The sequence below is a fragment of the Mesoplodon bidens genome (genome assembly GCF_964165515.1).
Source record: "Mesoplodon bidens genome assembly, contig: HAP1_SCAFFOLD_211, whole genome shotgun sequence".
Classification (NCBI taxonomy): Eukaryota; Metazoa; Chordata; class Mammalia; order Artiodactyla; family Ziphiidae; genus Mesoplodon; species Mesoplodon bidens.
Window position 1 is genome coordinate 47,837 of NW_027672297.1, and position 21,504 is coordinate 69,340.

The 21,504-nt window shown below is 51.9% G+C and overlaps 1 protein-coding gene across 1 annotated transcript; it reads right to left on the reverse strand.

Annotated features, from left to right (window-relative positions):
• Positions 1-233: 233 nt before the first annotated feature.
• Positions 234-20,632, reverse strand: LOC308610382 (BCL-6 corepressor-like; the record flags this gene model as incomplete). The annotated part of the gene is made up of 10 exons (XM_081259538.1): positions 20,068-20,632; positions 18,697-18,883; positions 12,803-13,048; positions 10,773-10,876; positions 5,719-5,885; positions 4,423-4,568; positions 3,908-3,985; positions 3,579-3,735; positions 2,026-2,151; positions 234-240 (listed from the first exon to the last, which is right to left on the reverse strand). The coding sequence occupies exons 1-10, from the start codon at positions 20,545-20,547 to the stop codon at positions 234-236; spliced, it is 1,698 nt and encodes a 565-aa protein (XP_081115664.1). The 5' UTR covers positions 20,548-20,632.
• Between the last annotated feature and the right edge of the window lie 872 nt (positions 20,633-21,504).

Below are 21,504 nucleotides of genomic sequence, written 5' to 3' on the forward strand. Positions count from 1 at the left end.
GGACATGGGTTCGTGCCCCGGTCCGGGAAGATCCCACATGCCGCGGAGCGGCTAGGCCCGTGAGCCATGGCCGCTGAGCCTGTGCGTCCAGAGCCTGTGCTCCGCAATGGGAGAGGCCACAACAGTACCACACACACACAAAAAAAAGACAAAAATTAACTGCCCTCTGTATCAATATATTAATGTGTTTCAATCACATATGTTTTCATGAAAGTTTAAACATAAAATCACCTTTAAGATCTAGGCCATGGGATCGGCTCCATGCCATGACAGAATACACCCCGTGAAGTTTACTTAACTTGTCTTAAGTGTGATAGAATTCTTTATACCTTGACAAATAACTAAAAGGAAAAAAAAAACCCACACACACAATAAGATGAAGAGCCTATACATTTGTCAATCTTGACTTATTTGCTTTTCTTGAGTCAGTTGGAAGTTTATAGCCACATTCTCAAAATCATTAACTACAATCTTCCCAAACAGGTAATTGACAAACAGATGCATTCTAAAACTTGTCAGTAACAAAGTGCTATTCCAGTTTACAGCAACAGTTTAATTCTACTTAGATACTAAAACTGAATACACTGAATACTGCAAACTTGATTCCCAACCACTCAGCAAAGTACTACATACCTTTTCAGATATAGGAAAAAAAAGAAAAAGCATACGATTCTTCCTATTTTCATTTCCAAAGATACATCCCAATCTTAATGATCAATCAGCGATTTAAACGTCAACTATAAACCCAGTATACTGCTGCTGTGCAGTGTACTAGAGCAATAGAAGAGAGCGGACCTCAAACCCTCTGTTCCCTCAAATTCAAAGGCAGGCTTCCTGACCCCTCCAGACCACTACTGGACACAGGGAAGGCACACTAATGTTTCAGGACCCCAACCAACAGTCACCTGCTTTGTGATTACTTCCATGACACACCCTCACCAACACCACTGAGTTTGCTGCTCCTACGGGACGTTACATGTATTTCCTATTTTAACACATACCACAGTGCATCATAATTATGATTTCAGATAGATGTTCTAACAATTGAAAGAGAATGATGACTTTTTTGCTCTTTACATCTTGCTATTTCCCTTCCCATAATATTTCTTGAAGCGAAACCATAAAATATAGACAAACACAAAAAACAGAAAATATACAAAACGTGTGCTTTGCACCTTAACGCAAACTTAAGTAAAATTAGTTCTGACAGTATCCGGCATGACAAACTTCCATGGTACAAATGAGAATGGACCAAGGTTTGAGCAGGTACAGGAGACAATCCAGGCATGAACAACACCAAGGAAAGGTAGACAGGAAGTAACATGGTGTGTAGGAAATCACGAGACCAGTCTGATGGGAAGAGACTTAAACAAGACTGAAACTCACTTTCTAAACCTCCATCTCCAATTGGACAATTCGCAGGACACAGGTGCACCAAAGTGGCCAATTTATTCAATCCCTTTAATATGGAGAAAGAGTTTAAAATTTTACTGGTTTGATTTGCCCCAAAAGCAACTCTCAACAGTTATGGCCTCTGTCGTCGGAGCTTTGTATGAAATTAAGTCAAAGTGTGGAGCTCCTTTGCCTTTTTTTTTTCTCCTTAAAAAAGAAAAGAAACAATTGTTCCGAGTAAAAACAAACATATTCCAAAGCATGTGTACACTGAAAAGTAAAGAAACTTTATTAACAACTTCATAAAAACTGACTTAAAATTTTAAAAAGAAAAAAACATGTTTTGAAGTCCTTCTGACTGGAGTCGTGTCTCATAGTGTCCTTTCTTTACAGAAATAGTCGTATTAGGACACATATGCACAAGGATTAACACCATGAAACACTGTACACGGCGGGCCCCGGCGAGCTCACCAGTCGTCGTCTGAGTCCAGGTCTCTGGGGAGGATCCACTCCACGGATGAGCCCAGGAGAGTCTGAAGCTCGTTCGTGAACTCCACCAGATCTAAGAGCTCCTTACTTTCCGGATTAAAGGACTCCAGGTCTTTGGGGCAACAGAATAAGAGACTTGCTGACACTTGCCAGCAGAACTCGGCCTCTGCGATGGTGACAATTTCCACATTTGGGAAATTGCAGCGGAATATGCAGGAGGACATTTGCAGTTTCTTGAGCAGGTCTGAGAGCAACAGCCAGTTACGACGCCTACACCAGAGAAAGGACAGTGGTTTGAGTTTCCGGCAAAATTAGAGGCGCTCCCAACTATGAACTACCCGTCTCCTGGCGGTGAAAGGGCCTGCTCCTTCCACTTTGATTACCCCACCCCCACCCCACTTCTCACTGTCCTCAGAAGATCTACTTCTTCTTCTTTTTTTCTTTAATTTTATTTATTTATTTATTTTTGGCTGCGTTAGGCCTGTTGCTGCGCACGGGCTTTCTCTAGTTGTGGCTCACGGGCTCTAGAGTGCAGGCTCAGTAGCTGTGGCGCACGGGCTTAGTTGCTCCGTGGCATGTGGGATCTTCCCGGACCAGGGCTCGAACCTGTGTCCCCTGAACTGGCAGGCGGATTCTTAACCACTGTGCCACCAGGGAAGCCCGGAAGATCTACTTCTAGCGGGGGAACTCTGGACTCATGTGCATGTGTTAAGAGACCACCTAGGGCGGATCAGCCAACTTAGACAAAAGCAGGAGCAGCGCCCCTGAACGAGCCTCGTTGCAGGCCACCCCAGTGCTGCCTTGGCTCTGGCCACAACTCAGGTCACCCCTCTCCAAGTAAGTGCACCCCGTTCTAGTCACTGGGGAAAACCAGTCTGTATGCCAACCCAAGGGAGATGGCAAACACCTCTTTGACCTCTCCTCTCCTCCGGCCCTCACGGAGAGAGCATGAGAAACACTCGAGGTCACCTGGCTTTCCTTGCCTCTCCCACACCTCCAACCCGCCCCTCAATGCTGCCGGGAGTGAGGCTTTTTCGAGAAGGGAGGTGGTACAATCCTTCCTGATACCCTGCCACGCTTTATCATCTCTATCCCGAATAGAATGTCACCACAAAGGCAGACACGTTCCCAGCCTCAGAGTCCAAGGAGGATGCTACTCCTTAAGCACCGGGGTCAACACACAGCAGAGCAAGGTCTCCTGATGTGTTCACTCCAAAGGGTTGGTCATGGGGCACAGTGGCCCGACTGTGGGGACAAGACTCGATCTAAGCAAATCTGAAGAAACATAAGATCCCAGGTGCCACATACGGCTTTCTCTAATCTTATACGAGAAGACGGTACACATCAGTATCGTCCCGTGGACCTCACGCGCCTTGGACGGCCCCTATGGTAGCCGTTTGGGGTGGATCCCTTCCCCAAGAGTTTACTGACTGAAACTGTGCAATTGCAGTCGCTGACTCCCGTGTCCTTTGGGCTCTAGGGGTGTGTTCCAATGAGGGCAGTTGGCTGGGGAGCCCTCCCACCCCACAAACTTTTCTGGAAAAGTTCCACTGCATTATGTGAGGTCGGTGGACACTTGGTGAGGGATTCACTCACCCCCCAACCCAGCCACCCTCATCTGCTGAAGGGGATTTCTAACTCCTGCCACCCCACAGAACAGCTGGGCTGGCTCTCGACCACATGCTGGCCACGCTCACCCCTGAGCGACGGACACCTGGACGTTATAACACGACAAAACGGGGTCTTCGGAAAATTCAAACTCCAATAGGTCACCATAGGCCTCGTTGCTGTCATCCTGGTCCTCCGGTCGTGGGGGATTTGCTAAAACATCGTAACCACTTTCATCATCTGGTTCTAACCGGGGGGGGGGGGCGGCAAACAAGAGAGAGGTCAGTAAGCTGGAGCAAGATTCCAGCTGTTCTCCAAAAAGGACCCTGGAAAAATTCTTTCCCAAGCAAGTCCTGCTCACAGCATCACCCCCACCCCCACCCCCACAAGCCCAGCTGAAACGAACAAGGCTGCTCACCACACACACAGCTGCCAGAGAACTCCGAAGAGCAACCGGGGCTACCGTCGTCAGGAGCCTGCAGGTTATTTAAACAGTCTGCAGAGAGAGGGGGAGAGAGAGAGAGAGAAAGAGAAACAAGATAACACCTGCTGGTAAGAGGCAAATGCTGCTGGAGTTCGGGAACATCTCACGCTGGGGCTGGTGTCACCTCCTGACAAGTCCCACTGCACACGCCTCCAGGTATCTGACTGAAACCTCCCCACGCGTCCACCCGCCTTCCTGAGGGACTGCCCGCCTCACCGCCCCAGCCTGCCAAACAAAAGCTAGCCTGGCTAGCTAAGAGTTTTCCAGCCCCCCACCTTGCAAAACTCAAAGTATGTATCTCTTCTTTGACAGACTAACATTGGGCCGCTTTTCCCGGTAAAGGGTCACTTAGAGTAAACGGGGGGTGGGGGTAGGGGGAACGCAGGTGAAAGGCTGTGAAGTCACCGTCTAGATGCTTGAACAAGACCGTGTCTTGACCTCTGCCGTACCTGTTAAGAACTTCTCCAGAAGTTCGCTGTGGTTCACTTTCTTGATGGTTCTACCTGAGTACGTAGCCAGGGTAGCATCAGCACCGTAGGAGAGGAGCAAGCGGACAATTTCGAGATGATCATTCTTGACAGCATCGTGGAGAGGCCTAGGAGAGGTGCGGAGGATTACACCTGTGCACGCGACGCTTGCTTCTAAGGACACGGGGCAAAATCGAGCGTGTGCGGCCAAGCCTCATAGGCGCGCTATTTCACCGAGGAGGTGAGTGTACGGTCGCTGCGACAAATTACTCTGTTATTTCAACACATAACCCTTTACGGGACAGGTGAAGGGACCATCTCAGGCCTCATTCTTCAATGCAAATCTCTCTTAATGCATGGCCCAAGGAGGAACTCAGGCCACGATGAAAACGTTTCCAATGAACTTAAATAGTGACAGACTGTATGAAGGTAACATACGGCGGGGTGGGGGGAAGAACCCCAGCATCACGGAAGCAGATACGACAAGCCATTGTTATACCATTACAAACAAAACCCAAAAAGTGCAGTTTGTAAAAGAAACTAGGGGCAAAGTGGAACCTCTCCTGAAACCAATTTGGAGATGAGTGATCAACCCTCTCGCCCAGAAGCAGTCGACAGGCAGGGCGAGTTCTCAGGAGGATACAGAGTCCTCCTGTCCGTGTCCACTGGGGTCAGGAACACTGTCCGCAGTCCCATCCAGAAAGGATGCTATTTGGAAACCATGAACCACCAAATACCTTACGGTTTTGCTCATTTTATGACTGTCAGGAAAGCCCCAGTGCCCTGCCTCGTGGTGGCATCCCAGGTCCAACCAGGAAGATGCTTGGGCTGACTCACACCTGGGCCTCTGGCCAATAAACCGAGGTCAAGGACAGAGTGGGGGTCAGGCCCGGGGATGTGGGTGGACACGGCAGGTCCTATCAAGCCAGTTGCCACTGGACCTGTCTGTACTCCTGCAACTTTCAACTCACATATATGTTCAAGAGTGAGATTCAACAGACGCTGGTGGAGAGTCCAGGGTCTTAAAAGAGAACACCCCTGATTATTCATGCAGGCTCAACATTTTCAGGGACTTCTGTCCATAAGAGTGTCACAGAGTTTTAAAGTTCTATGTAAATTTGCCAGAAAGATCTGTCCGATTCCATTCTAGAGGACTCCGCCACCAGTGTGCTTACATGGCACTCACTCTCCATCTTTCCTTCTGGGGTTCCCCGCACACCCTGAGAACCACTGCCTATGCCCCAGCAGGGCCACACCAAGAGCAACACCGCCACTGACCCGGTTCCATCCTGGGCACTGCAGTTGACATCGGCACCATATTCAAGGAGGTGTCGTATGATGTTGAGCCAACCTCTTGCACAAGCCTCGTGCAGGGCACAGTAACCCGTGTTGTCGCGGTGGTTCACATCACAAATCTTGTTCTCCAGGCAGTACAAGACCACTTCCTACGGGGAGAGGAGAGGAGAGGAGAGGAGATACCATCAGACAACCATACAGTGAAACTTGTAAGGGTGACATCCCCATAGCTTGGCCGTGCCCACTTTCAAAGGCATACATCCTTGGGGCCAAAAGCCCACCATGGCGCGGGGAGGTGGCAGGCATCCTGGTGGGGCATGAGAGTGTGTGAGAAGGGCTTGGAGATGCAGACAGTGTTGTCTAAGGCTCTGCTGCACCAGTGGCCTGGCCATGGGCAAGTTACCCTTGAACTTCTCCAAGCTTCCACAGGGCTGCTGAGAGGATGCATTCGGATAGCGATGAAAGCCCTCAGCCCAGGGGCCGAAGTGACCAGTACAGAGGTGTCACGGCTGCTAACATCTTAGATGACACATTGCCAAGCACAGACCATTCTCACTTGATGGGTCTGTTCAGTCAGTGGCAGTGGACGATAACACAAGTTTAGATAAAAGTATGGATGACCAACACTTAAAGAGAGCTTCAATCAGCCGGAGAACATTCCCCAGCTTAGAGAAGCAGGGACACCCAGGTCAGCTACATCCTCGCGCCCCCTGTTAAGACCCCAAATCAGAACCTGGGCCTCAGATGCTCTTGTCTGTATGTTAAGTAGAGTTAAAGAGAAGCTCTCTCCCTCCATTCTCGAGGAATGACACAAAATGCCTCCAATAACCCCACCCTCTATTTTGCCTCACTCCACCCTCTCGAGTAAATATGAAAATTTTAGACTGATTCTGCCCCAAGTTAATGACAGAAACCTGATACACCACAGGCTGCAACCTCCACATTTCAAGAATCAAATAAAATGTTCACCCCCGCCCCCGGAGATGTTCTGTGTCAACACTGTGCATTAGAATCACTGTTATTAACCTTATTTCTTTGGCTTGTTAAAATATTAATATGAACCACTCCCAGTAAGCAGAGCAGGAACTTATTCAAAGTTTTATTACCTTAAGAAAGTTTTCAGACACATCGAAAGCATTTGCCAACAGAAAACACGTTATACTGTTTATACTGGGTAAGTCGTGCCCAGCAGAGAGCTGTCAGGTTCTGAGAGCTGGGAGTAGGCAGAACGTGCATGTGGCCCAACACATGGTCTGCTGGGTAAGGGGGGATGGGATGGGGTCAGAACAGGCCTCCTTGTGACATCTCTCAGGTAACTCATCTGTTAAACCTAAAACGGGGGTCATTCTAGCCGCCCATAAGTGCGAGATGGGTTCTGTAAAACCTTTTATGCCCTTTGGAGGACACGCCAATCAAAGGTGACCACTCACTTGGGAGCAAACTAGAATGTTCCATTTGCTTACCACGTGAACCTAATGGGGCATGCTGGTAAACCTGGCCATCGGTGCCCTGTTACTTCAGGTCACTGCAGCAGCTCCCTTCCAAAACAAGAGGAGGAAGAGAAAAGGCACGCCCACGAATGCGTTTCTCCGTTTACATCCCAACCTGCCAGAAAGCCCACAATCCTCTGGGCTCCCAGGCCACCTGCCCCGAGCCCTGGTATCCAGGATACCGCATGAAGCTGCTGCTCTTTTAGCAGGCCCTCACTAGCCAGACTTGAGTGGACGGCTGCAAGCTAATGAGTTGTGTGCGCCAGCCACGGAGAGGCCCTGTCACGTGGCTCTGGGATCAGGTCTGAACGCCACCAACTGCTGTGCACACATCAATTTACTCAACCCAGGGTTTATTTGCTGTGACAATCATGGCCTTCACCTGGAAACCTTCATCACTACTAGGGCAGATTCAAGGGTACCTAGAAATGAAAGGCCGTCCAAGCTGGTGGGTAAGTCAACTCTCTTCTCCTGGAAGATGGCAGCAAAGGCAGCAGTAGCCCCACGGCCAGGTCAGACTTTTTGCCACGGGCTGTCCTAACTCAACCACGTTGATCCCACTGTTTACACAGTGCTTCTCATTCCCCAGATGAGGACGTCTTCTGTCACCCACAGGAACCCAGGAGCTACCAGGAAAGGAAGGTAGTACTATCCTCATTCAACACTTGGAAACTGAGGCCCAGAAATATTAAACCCCAAGTTCAGTTAACATGAAGTACTAGACCTAAAACTCAGGTCTTTGGTACCTGGTCAGCTGGGAAGATTCAAAAGGCCCAAGAGGGCCCCAGTTAGAGGGATGCAATCCAGCTGTGACGAGCACCCCACAGGCCTTCTCTGTTGGGGGTCAAGTGGGCTAACTACACTCTCCTAGCTAAGAGGGTGATGGCCTCTAAATGGATGGCAACCGTCGCCACCAGCACTTTCTCTAACTGAAAGGTGAAGAGGCGGGGCGAGTCTGTCGACGCAACACATTCCTTGGTTTATTTTCTCCGCTAGAAATAAACGGGAGTGTCTGAAGGGCAGCCCAGCCATTCCAGAGCAAAGTCAAACTGCTTTTGTCGGACAGCTCTCTGTTCAGCGGCTATAAGCCGAATGCCACTACCCGCAAAATGTAACCATAAAGGCCATAAGCCCGACGTTGTGAGTTAATTAAATGCCTCATTAACTTTTTAAAAAACATGACTTATTCAATTCATAGAAAATTTAACCATCACCGCTAAAGGCACAAGCATGTGGTTGCACACTAGCGTTTTAGCCTAAGAAATAGAAGCCTTTTTCCCAGGAGGGAAAGGTTTGAGGTCTTTGGCCACGCAAGTGATCTATTTAACGCGGATCTGAAGCCAGAGTGTGTTTCTAAACTTCCAGAACCACATTATCATGACATAAAGCTCAGACAGCCTTTATACTGCACATGGTATCTTTGGCTAAGCAGAAGAAAATAACCAAGAATGCTGAAGACAAAACTTCAGGAAAACCCTCCCAAACCACACCCTTATCTGCTTAAGCAAACTGTCCTTCAATTTGAAAAGGTTGAAGCTGCCACATCTCCCAACTGGGCCATCATCCCAACATTTAAAATTCTGCCCAGAGAAATCCCAGAAAGTTGGATTCAAAGTTGAAAGCGTTCATCTACTTGTCACAATGTTCAGCATCAACACTGGTGATGTGTGGAATCTACATATTGAAATTTACATTTGAAGAAAAAAACAAATCCGACCGTAAACATTCCCAAGGCTTCCTGTGCAATCAAAGGCCAGGTAGCCTAAAAAAGGATGGATCAAGTGCCCCTTGGTCCAGGCCTCAGAGCCACCAAACCAAAATGGAAACTGTCTTAGAGGACCAACGAGGGTCTTTTGACGTCTCTGGTCCCAAAGGGAGGCTGCTGGAAATGATGCCAAGTTCACAGGTGGGGCTCGGAGCCCCGCCCTCCACGGCGGGTGCAGCAGCACCCCGCCCCCCCATCTCCAGCATTTGCTGGAAGCGGGAGTCTACTTTCTCAACCCTAACCCAAAAGTTGGGGTTAGGGGTCTCCCCCCCACCTCCAGCGTTTGCTGGAAGCAAGGAGACTATCTTCTCAACCACGGGGGGTCTCTAGCTCAACACTATGTGCAACATCTGCTCTGTCCTCCTAGGCGCCCGCTCTCAGCTCTTGGGAAACCAACTGGGTGCTCCTTGGACTTCACCTGCAAGTAACTGCGCTAACTACCAGAAAGTGCTCTCTAGCTAATGGAGAGGTCTCCAAGAGACGTGCAGATATAAACAACAGCACATTCAACCCACAACAACAACAACAAAACACCCCAAACTAAGCATAGCCCTAGTGCTTCCAACTTCCCACCCACAGTCATGCCTTAAGGCCAAGGCAGGCACACTTCCAAGGGCTCACGGCACTATGGACCGGGGTGGGGGGACACGACGGGAGACGGGGGACAGGGGCACAGAGCTGGCTGAGGGTGTGGGCGCCAGGGCTCCGGGCCAGCCTGGGTCCTGCCACCCCAGTGCTCAGCCACACCTCCACGCTCAGCCTGCTGAACCGCGTTTTACTGTCACCATTCAACTCCCAGAGGGCTGATGCCAGCACAGAAAAATGCCTTTGCCCTGTGGGCTATTACATCACAATTGCTACTGACAAGTATGGTGGGGGAACTGCACAGGGCATGGAGAGTCATCTGTCTCACAGAGGTTTTGAACTGTAAAAAGGGCAATTCCAGTGTGAGCCAGTCTTGCTGAGGAGCGTGGTGGGCTGTGGAGCACTGCTGGATTGCTACCTGTACGAGTATCAGCTAACCCCTCTGAGGCTCAGTTTCCTCATCCGAGAGTGGGCTAGTACGCGTTACTCCCAAGTGAACATGTTAAAAGGGTGAAAGGAGTTACTACAGATCACACGGGCTTAGGCAGATATCAGCTATCTTTCTATGTTGCTCTAGCAATAGAGGCCATCACTGTCATCAGCCGTGCTGGGTTGGGATACAGCAGTGTGGACAGGGAGTTTTGTGCAAGGCTCAAGCCCTGCTCCCCGCCCATCAGCCCTCGGCTCCCGTGCCCTCTCAGAAAGAGACTGCTCAGGTCTGCCCCACTCCCACCCCTACTCTGCACAGACACTTCCCACCCGCTACCCCACAGGGGCATCACTCTGCCCCAAACAGCACAAGTTAGTAGAGCTAATAACTACTCTCCTACTCTCCTTCTTGCTATTCAGAATCCAAAAGGGCTCATTAAAATTCCCCTGGTCGCCAAGCCCTGGGTTAGGTCAGATTTTATATCAGAGATAAGTGAGCCAGACTGGCCGAAGCAGCCTACCTGCCTGAACGGGAACGGAACATCAGAGAGGCCTGCCTTTCTTTTCACACCACGACTGAACAAGCCACCAAAGAGCCCGCAGTGTGAGCGGGAGCCAACGCAAACACCCTGCTGGGACACAGCCCAGCCCGCCACGTGGAGGGGGCTGGGCTCTGAGACCCGCCCCCCATCCCCAGCCAGTGTGTCCCCCACCCAAGGAGCAGCAGCCGGTGGATCCTGATCCGGGGCACCCACAAGGATGCTCACCTCGTAGCCAAGCCGGGAGGCCTGCTGTAGGAGGGTCTCGCCCGCGTTCTTATTGACAATAAGTCTCCGCGCTTCCGGTGGCATCGGGCGGGACTGGGTGGTCTCTGGAGGGGAGCTTGACCATGTCAGCTGCGAGGCCTGGGAAGCTGGTAACAATTGCTGCAAACAGTCCAAGGGCTTCTGGTCCTGCTTGGCCGGCGAAAGATCATAGCCGGAACTGGGCTCAGGCCGCTTTCAAAATCTCCGGACGGTCACCTATCACGAAACCAGGCAGCGCACACATTTCAGGCTGTCCTTCCTCCACCCGCCTGGTTCGCCTCCTCCCTGAGTTACAAACCTGAGTGGAGGAAAGCACTTTTCCTCCTCTCAGTCTGGGGGAGGCGGGGCGCGAGGAAGGGGTTGCATTTTTACTAGCTGGAAACTTCACCACCACCCAGGAGACACGTCCCCTAGGAAGGGGCAGGGACGTTTTGGGGGGAGGGGTTCAGGAAAAGGAAAGCTTTGTCCCCAGAAGCAGAGAAGCAGGCAGGCGGGATGTGCCTGCACGGGCCCGGGGGGCGGGGGAGAGCCAGGGGCAAGAGGTACCTTGCCATCCGCATTGTCCACCTAGGAGTCCCCTGGCAGCGGCAAGCCCCGCCTGGGCTCCTGAGGGATCAAATGCTTGGTTTTGCACGGTCGCTTCCCGGATGGTTTCTCGCTGTTGTCGGTGTATTTCTGCGGCAGGGGCGAAGGCTGCCAATCCATTTCTTCGTCCATGCACAGCACATCTGTCAGGGGGAGAAGCAGCGGGCGTTACACAGTTGTAGCCGGTGAGGAAAGAAAAGCCCATTGTTAGCACTGATCGTTGGAGCAGCTTCAGTTTTTAAAGATATACCAATTATGTTTTCAAAGCGCTAATATGTTAATCATCCCACATTCAACCGGCAAATAGGCTAACCCACGAAACGCCAAATGGTAAGTCGCTTCAAAGGGCCGCAAGAGAGGGCAGAAGCCAGCCCTTCGTGCGCTCCCGTCCCCACCCGTGGGGGGCCTGGGTGCTCGGGACAGGGCGACTGGGGACAGCCTGAGGCTGGAATGAGGGCACTGACAAGCGCCCGGGGTCACCCAAGACTTCCCTTCCTGCCCAGCCGCGGGCTGGGTGATGAGGAGCAGCCCAGGAAGTCGAGCTCCCGCCTCACTGTCCATTCCATAAGGAAGTGTGCAGGCTGAAAGGACCTCAGGAAGAAAACTCCCCGCTCGCCACACGCTACTCTTGTCAACTTGGATGGCGCTCAGGTCCCCTCCAGGGCCGTTTCCCACAGAGGGCGGGTGATCCACCCTCCAGGAGCGCCCCCCGCCCCGTGCATACCTTGTTCATTGTCACTGCATTTAAGGGACTCCTCCAACCAGCTGCTGTTGCTTTTGGCCTCTGCCCTTTTCCTGCCAGGTTTCTCTTCGGAGATGCTATTGCCCTGGGGGGTGACCGCAGGCTGAACCGCCTGGGTCACTTCCTTCCTGCCCTGCCGGCCAGGTTTGCTCTCTGCTCCCGACGTTCTCTAAGGTGCAGCAAGCGGCGCTGCTTTCTGGGATGGAGCCCTGTTAATTCAATGCACACCTCAGGTTGGTCAGCTCACTATAATGTGGCTCTTCTAAGTGGTTAGAGGAACTGTTTGTCATTTCCCTCTCAGGCCAGTCAGCTAATGGAGAAATAACTACAAATTAAAGAAGAAGCCCCCCGGGGCGGGGGTGGTGGTGCGGGGAACAAACTGTCTTACACATCACTAACAGGGGTGGGGGAGGGGAGGGGTGTGGTCACTGTGTTGGCTGGAACTTGTCACCAAGTCTCGGGAGGGGGTCTATTTGCCTTTGGCCACCTTTGGGCTCCAGCCCCGCCACCTGGCTTTGGGGGGGTGGGGGGTGGGATGGGGGTGGGGGGTGGGGAGGTGTGAGTGGCTCCCCCCAGGGATCCAGGGTGGGACTGGAACTTTCCACTGCTCCGCTCCAGGACTTCCGTAGGGTGCCCTGCGGGCCCGAAGCCAAACCGAGCTCACCTTTGGAGACCCGTCTCCGCTTGGCTTTCAGCAGAGAGTCCTCCGGGAGCACAGTGGTCTCAGTGTGGTTCCTATTGCCAGACACCTTGCGCTTTCTGTTCAGCCGGAGGGTGGGGCTGCGTGACGCGTCCGGGGCCGCCTGGTCGGCGGGGGACTCTCTGGGGGGCTCCGTGTCCATGTCCTCAGGAAGATCACTGTCTTCTGGGGCTTCAAAGCGGTCAGGTTTGCTTCCATCATACCACTCCCCTAGGGGAGGGGAGACAACCCGGAAAGGAGGGAACAAAGGTCACCAGGAGCAGGCAGGACCCCCACGCCCAAGGCAATCTGCTACCAACAGACCCCCCCACTTTGGAGACCAGGGGCCTCACACGCCGGAAGCACAAAACCCTCAGAAAGACGTCCCAAAGGAAGGACAGCTGAACACAACCAGCAAAGAAAGCAGAAAATGAGGCGCGTAGCCCACTCACAATCCATCCTTCAAGGGTCAAGGTGAGGCATCTACACCATCCGTCTATAGGCATGTGAGATCACTCCCTAACTGCTTAACTCTCCAAGGTGGCTTACTTTTAAAGGGGGGGTGAGTGACCTCACAGTAAGATCCAACCAATCAGGGCAGAGCTACAAGGGGGGGTGAGTGACCTCACAGTAAGATCCAACCAATCAGGGCAGAGCTACAAATGACTATGGAAACAGCTGCTAGTCAACAAAAAAGGCTGATGTCATCAAGAGACCAAATAGCCCCCAACTGCCATCTACACAGACATAGCACCAATGTTCACTTGGGTCAGCAGGGGCGAGGGTGAAGAAAAAGGGTAGGGAAAGAATGGTGGGAGGCTGGGAAGCTGGGGAGACCAAGGCAAGAGGAGCCTGGCAAAGGGAAAGGAAAGGCTTCCTGGTGCACACACAAGGGTCAAGGGCAATTTCAAAGAACTCAACCAGATTGCTACAAGTCCGTCTGTCCTCTTTCCACACCCGTGGGGGAAAGCATTTCACTGCCATCGAGGGGCTGCTCCTATTTCCTGTCTAGGAAGAAGGCCCACAGTGACACCAGTCACCCACCTGGCACGTCTCCACGCCTTCCTTCCCAGGCAACAAGCATCTAAGGACATTTCAAAGACAAGACTCCAACCCCCTTCGTGGGGGTGGTGTGGGGGGGTGCGGCGGGCAGGGCTGAAGTACTCACACCTCAGCTCCGCCTGTGTTGCTCCTGCCCCTCTGCTCAATCTAGCATCCACTTGGGGCTTTTCCTCCAATCACCCCAGCCTAACATCACTCCTCACTTTTGCTCTAGCCAAAGAAACAGTTCAACTGCTTTGCTAGTCACATTGTTTCTAACACACAAATAATTCCATAATGATCACTGTGCTGTTAAAGAGTTCCCCGAAGATGACCCTGTGTCCATCACCGGCCGGGGGTGGGGGTGGGTGTATGAGTTTCGTATTTCGTTAACACCTGAGCTAAGCTCCCACAGCCCGTTTTTCTAGATGAAATCATGGACACACCCCTCACATGCTGCTCGCATTCCTCCTCCTCTCCCTAGACCACTTCAAGTATCACTCCCACTTCTGCTCAGCAGGCTGGTCCCCTGATCAGCCTCTCTTGGGGGCATTCCCAGCATTTAATGGCAGCCAGTTGTGGGGATGAACCTCACCCTGGCCTGGGCTAGCCTGACCTGTGTTCTCAAGGGTGGAACACACTTAGCTTTTCTCCAAGGGTATCCCAAGGTGGGAGAGATCCCCATCTAGTCTTGCCGGAATGGTGGAATCACCCCAACCGCGAGGGTCTCCTGCCATGGCAGCAGGAGAAACCCCAAACTCCTGGCCTGTGCTTACGGGTGATGCAGCCCAGGCTACCGCAGGCCCGGTGAAGACGGCGTGCTGCAACTCTCACTTGGGCTGCTCTGTGACCCTCTTAAACACTCGGGCAGGAATGGCGCCGCTTTACAACTCGGCCCCCTTCACTTGTAAAGTGGGAATGTTGGGTTTCCTTGGTGGCGCAGTGGTTGAGAGTCCGCCTGCCGATGCAGGGGACACGGGTTCGTGCCCCGGTCTGGGAAGATCCCACATGCCGCGGAGCGGCTGGGCCCGTGAGCCATGGCCGCTGGGCCTGCGCGTCCGGAGCCTGTGCTCCGCAACGGGAGAGGCCACAACAGTGAGAGGCCCGCATACCGCAAAAAAAAAAAAAAAGTGGGAATGTTACTGCTAGCCTCCCTCCAGGGTGGGCTTCATAATCACGGGCCGGGCTCAGCACAGAGAAAGGCTGGAAAAATCCCTTTAACCAAAAGATGCCAAGACTTTCAGACCAGCCTGAATCTCAGGCCTGAAATGTAGGAAATTTTAAGAGGTGAGCCCTGCTGGTTACACCATTGGACTTCTCTGGTCCAATCAGCCTTCCCTAAAAGCTCCGTGGGAGGGGATCCATGGAGGGATGGAAGGGCTACCTTAAGAACCCCCATGTCCAAGTTGAAAGTTTCTTTTTCCAAACTAGGTCCATCCACCCTTCCCCCAACCCCAGAGCCTTTTAGGGCAAAGATCTCAATTCCCCTCAGCTAAGGCCCCCCAAGACCTTACGCTAGTGTGACCTTACCCAGGCCAGTAATAACCCTGAAGGACACCCACCCCGACTGCCCAAGATGCCCATGGCCACCAGCTATGGGGTAGAGGCTCCGTGTCACTTGGGGCTTCTCAAAGACTGTTCTAACCACGACCCACAGGAGGATGACCCTTGAGGGCAAAAGAGATGGGGAGATAAATAGGTGCACGGGGATCCTAACCATCAGGCTTTGCCATCATTGCTACTTTTGGCCCTTCTAAAAGTGGGAAGCCATGTGCCCTTGGTCACCCAGTCTAAGCAAGATGTGAACGTGGTCCCTGCAGCATGGTCTTATGACTCACAGCACATATATCCCAAATTCATTATGGTTGTACCATAGCATCACCTCACAGAAGCATCACCACAGCAACATTTACAAGTCACTGTGGCAACAAAGCACCCTCACCACTGTTGAGCCATGCCCAGTGAGGCCTAAACAAGGTGAGAGGGTTCTGAGTCGCTGCAAGGCTCCCCAGGATTAAAATCCCCTTCTCTGTAGCTTAACTGTAATAGCACCTCCAGTCAGGGCTAACCTTGTTCAAAGTTACACCCGCTACAGAAGGAGTGCAGGGGATCTCTGTTCCAAAGTAGTTTACAAACGTGCAGGTGCTCAGCTGGAAGAGAAGTTCCCTGAGCAAAGAAGTTTCATGAAGCCCCTTGACTGAGCCTTCCTCCAGCTCCTGGCCAGGCACTGCCACTGAGCAGGACCTAGGCCTGTCCCAGCCAAGTGGTTCGCAAGGGAGATGGTTACTCCAAGTTTGAGAAGGAAGGGACCAATGCCTCCTTGCCCCGCCCCATCTTCAAATGCCACTGAGGGTTCCTAGTGATGAACTTCCAAGTCTGAGGAACCTCCAAACTCATTTGGTGAACTTCCAAAATAAAAATTTCACTCAGCCACCCATGTGATCATAAAGAATAAATGAGTATCTCGGCCACTGTGTTTTCAAGTTAATTCCTTTTTTTAAACAACCCCTAGCAACAAGATGCACCCGCGCCAGGACAACCAGGGCCGTGCAAACAGCACCCACCACCTTAGAAGCTCCTGGGCCCTCCATGGGTAGGGGCTGCCTCAGAAGGGGGAAGGCATCTTGAAGGCGTCCTGGACCCTCTCTGGGACCCATGCCCGCCCCAAATCCCCGCCCCAGCTCCCATGTGCTCACAGCTCGGCTCTCGGCCACACCGACACCCATGAGAAGGACCTGAGCCCATATCAGCTGAAGACGTGATGGCCCAAGAACAAGAAGGCCCGTTCATATCCAGCTGAATGGAATGAACACCTGCTGGGCCTTGGACGTGGAGGCTGCAGTAAGAACAGTGGCCCCTTCAGGTGACCTTTCCTGACCAGCTATTTACAAACCCCACGTCTCTACAAGACAGAGGGTGGGTGGGGAACCCACCTCCATTGCCCCAACCTTTCAAACGGAGCCCCTCACCTTCCCCAACCCTTCTCCTGCCCTCCCATGGTGGCGATTCATGGCTCACTGGGCCACGTCCCGGGTGCTCCAGGAAGAGACCCGTCGGTCAGTCTGAGATTGGAGGCAGGCGGTGGGGGGAGGGGGCTTTCGGAATCATCTGGGGCTCAGGCCCTGCTCCCCATCAGCCACACCGAGTTCTCGTCTCCACGCTCAGCAGGAAAGACTGGGAAGGACGCACACTAACGTCTCTGGGAAGAAGGGTGGGTGAGGCCACTGAGACATGAAGGGCAGCGGCCACCCTGGGTTTGGCCACGTTGCTGGAGAAAAGGGCGAGAAGACTCGAGGCCGGTTAACTGCCCGCTCCCTTCCTCCAGCCTCCCTCACCATCCACCCGCAACAGGCAGATTCCCTCCTCAGAAAAGTGCATCCCCGTGAACTTGGCCTTGCCCACTTTTACCACATCTCTCTGAGAAACTTCCCCAGGAGCTGAGTTATGAGGCCACTCAGGAGGGTAAGGGCTGCGTGTCAGCTGTGAGCACAGGCAAGGAGGGAGGCCTTCTTGCTGCTTCACTCCAGGGTGGCCTGGACCCTCCGTTTTTCATTCCAATCCCGAGGGGGAGGAGCTCGGAATCGTCTACTCCAGGCACATCAAGAGCCCCATCCCTCGGGTAAGGCCGCCACTGACTAGCCCCAGAAATCCCCTTCTACGGGAGCCACGTGGGACACACCGGTCCCGGTGTGGCTTACCCAGAACCCTGGCCACAGGCCTTTGTCTGACCCCAAAGATGAGCTGGGGGAGGGCAGTGCTCCAAGCAGCAGAGAGAAGCACACGCTGTTGCCGACCACAATTTTCCCGAACTGCATCAGGCACCCACGACCTAAGCGTGCGGGCCAACGCCGACCCTACGACTGGGTCCAAGGGCCTGGGCCTCCCAAACGTGCCCACCACCCCCGACTGTCCCGTCTCAGGAGGATTGCACGCCCACCCTGTCCTCGACGTTCACCGAGGTGCCCTCACTCACCATCACCGGTGAGGTTTCTGGGGTCCGGAGCAGGCTGCAGGCCACAAGCACGCACACTGAAGAAAGCGGGAGAAAGACCTCCACTTGCTGCCAACGCATCTCATTCGCCCAGGAAGTCTCGAGGGCCAAGCCCGAAGTCAAGCCCAGTGGGGGAGCAGCCGAGGGGACCGCAGAGTGTGACTCGAGGCCAACACGAGCTTTCTCTCCAGTTCGGCCTCCAGAACAGAACACAGCCGTCTGGTGGGAAGAACGGCCTCGTTGGTCCCACGGCCTGGGAGCGTGGTGTCAGCTCCTCCTGACTGCAAACGAGCCTCCACAGAACACAATGATGCTCATCTCTCTGGGGCCTTCATCAGCCCTCATCGCACGTGAACGAAACCTCTGCCTTTGGAGGGAGAATCCGAGTACTCTCCACTCCCTCCCACAGGAGACTGTCACTCTGGAGGGTCTGGCTCTGGCTGCAAGTGTCATCCCACTGCTACCAAAAACCCGTGTCCGTACCTGCTACACAACAGAACACATACCTGCTACGCCGGAGGTCCTGCACTGCCATTCCTCTGCTCTACTGTATCAGACTATTACTAACTACAGGACTAGCATTGCTCCGGAAAAAGGAGACGCGTGCCAGGGAACAGCATTTCATAGGTGCTTCACTCCTGGATGCCGCAACGCTCAAAAGGACAACCAGCCTTGCAATCCACAGCTGGGAAGGGTGGCCAGAGCAGCCCGTTCTCCGAACAGCCAGCACCCAGACGCTGGGCCGTCGGAAGCGTACTGCTTCCTCTCACCTCCCTCGGCACTGGGAGCGGAACCGCCCCGTTCCCACCGACGTGGTACCACACGCGAGCCGCCTGGGTTCACTTACATCTCTCACTGTCGTTCTGGTCGGCAATGGCCTCCTCCGGGGTGACCGACTTTGGCTTTTTGTCCTGACTTCCTTTCAGCCTTTCCCAGTCAGCGGGGCTGAATTTGCGCACCTCGGAGTCTTTGGTCGTGGGGTGGCCACCTTCTCGCTCTTTCATCTCCAACTCTGAGAAGCGCATCACTGCACGCTACAAAGAGAACGGAGATGGAAAAAAGACACACCTTACCACCAAAGCTATTTCACTGCCCTTACCTTAAAGGAAAGTATCTTCAAAGAAAAGTTTGCCCAAAACCAACCACAATTTATGATACAACTGAGATATTTTAAAATTGAACGATAAAAATGTAAGAGTGTCTATGTGTAACTAGTCACACACTCTTTATTCGTAAAGCCATACGTATGTAGAGATATATGTGGTGTGTATATATAGCCATACATACACTGTGGCATACAGACAGACATTCTCTTTCGAAGGTAAATAAAACAAAACAAAAACACAACGCAAAGAAAGCGAAACAAAAACACAACAGAAAAGAAAACAAATGCACAGTGAATAAAGACGACCATGGCCCACAAACTTCCCTTTGTATATTTGGAAATGAAATTTAACTCAAAAGGTTTATGGAAGATTCTAGTAATAAAAATTTGAAGAATTGACCTCACAGTAAGCAGCGGGTAGACATAAAATACTGTCCTCTTGTAATCCTTCCATCTATGTAATTAAAATGGGCACTCAATGGATCATTTAGATAACTTCAGCCATTTTTATAAGCATAAACCAATTTTTTTCTTAACATTGCAAAACAATTTGGCTTTATTTGTGTTTTAATTAAAAGTAAAATATCTTAAGGAAATTCCTATACAACATCTATCATTCACTAGCAAGTTAAATACATACTCTATCCCATTAAGCAAGGTTTGTGTTTTTGTTTTGTTTGTTTGTTTGTTTTTTGGGTGGAAAAAAAAATTGCACGAATCTCACAGACATGCGGCCGCTACACACCTCCACCAAGTATCACGTAAGGCATTCTAAGCAGCGCTTTTAGGTATATTTGTTAACGTACAGTAACGGCAGAGAAATCAAAGCGATTGATAGGTAAATGTCATGCAGTCTTTTAGACATCCTTCGCAATAATTAAAACTTCCGTTATCAGCATTCGAGTGGAGTTCGCTTAAAATCTACAGAATAACTTAAAGTATCCACTTACGTCCCCTTACTGGACACATTTCAAACATTTAAATTATCCTAAGCTTCATTAACCAAATCAGCCCAGTGTCCTGCCCTATCATACCCCCGGCCCCCTCCTCTTCACACATTAAAAAAACCTGACAACTGGTCAGGCTCCTGAAATTCAGGTGGTGGGGGCTCACCTGCAATGCCCGCTCCTCCCGGCTGAGCTGACGGGAGTCTGCGTACAGTCCGGTAGCGACACACTTGAACCGGTCACCCACGTAACCAGCGGAGTTTGCGATTCTCTTTGCCAGCTTAGATGGCTTCGGGTTCAGAACTTTGCCATCGGTTGATCCTGCCTCGTCAGCTCCGTCTTTGGTGTAGGTGGGGGTGACGTCCACACTCGGTGGGGCACTGCCCACGCAAAATGGTTTGGGATCCTCTTGGGTTTTCCCGAACGTGACCGCAGAGCCGTCGCTCCCCAGGGTCGGCTCCAGGAATGCAGTCGAGACCGGCGTCACCAGGTTCTCCTTGTTGGTTACCGCTGGAACATTCTCCTTGCTTAAGCCGGAAACTGGCTGGCCCGGAGCCTGTTTGAAAGTATAGGCTTCGTGGAAGTCACTGATGCACCCCAACTCCTCTCTCAGGGCAATGAAATCCCGGTGTGGCTGTAGGGCCATATTTTACTTTTTTATTTTTTAATATATGTTCACATGTTTCCATAAAGGATCCAAGGTGGCCCATAACGTAAGGACACACAATATTAGCTTTAAAAAAACATGAAAAAAAAAAAAAAAAAGGGAAATCATGATCCTGGAAATGGGTTGCATCCTTTTAAGGGGTGAGAATAACAGAATGAGTGAGCCAAAGATTTGGGAAAGGATCTCACATTTCCAAACGTCCAAATCTTAAAATTGCACCAAGTGGGAATGTAGCTGTGGCAGTATTAACCTGAGAGAGCTCTATGATCGTTGTCTTTACTCATCACTTGGTTGCAAGGTTATAAATGACAGGGTAAGTGAAGGAGGGCAAGTAGACAGATAAGAGTCATTTCCTGATTCTCAAAAGAAGGGGCATCACCTAGGGAAGGGGACTGCAAAATCCTACAGGAATCCTCTTCATATACTAAATTTTCTAGGTGGCAAAAGTATCTCCTTTGACCCTAGCAGCCAGATGGAACTTAGAAAAGTAGTGAAAAGCTACTCAACTGAATGCAAGTCATATGACTAGGAGCATGTCAGTGAAAAGTTCAAGGGAAGATGCTGTGGAAGAGCAGTTCACCTTGTGGTTGAGCGTCCTCAGAACGTGCAATGGGAGGTGCAGTACCTGCTCTGTCTCACAGGGACCCTCCAACCTCTAAACGCATCTTTCCTGGGAAGCTGAATTCAAAAAGTCAATTTTAAAAAAAGATAGGGCTTCCCTGGTGGCGCAGTGGTTGAGAGACCGCCTGCCGATGCAGGGGACACGGGTTCGTGCCCCGGTCCGGGAAGATCCCACATGCCGCGGAGCGGCTGGGCCCGTGAGCCACGGCCGCCGAGCCTGCGCGTCCGGAGCCTGTGCTCCGCAATGGGAGAGGCCACAACAGTGCGAGGCCCGCGTACCACAATAAATAAATAAATAAATAAATAAATTTAAAA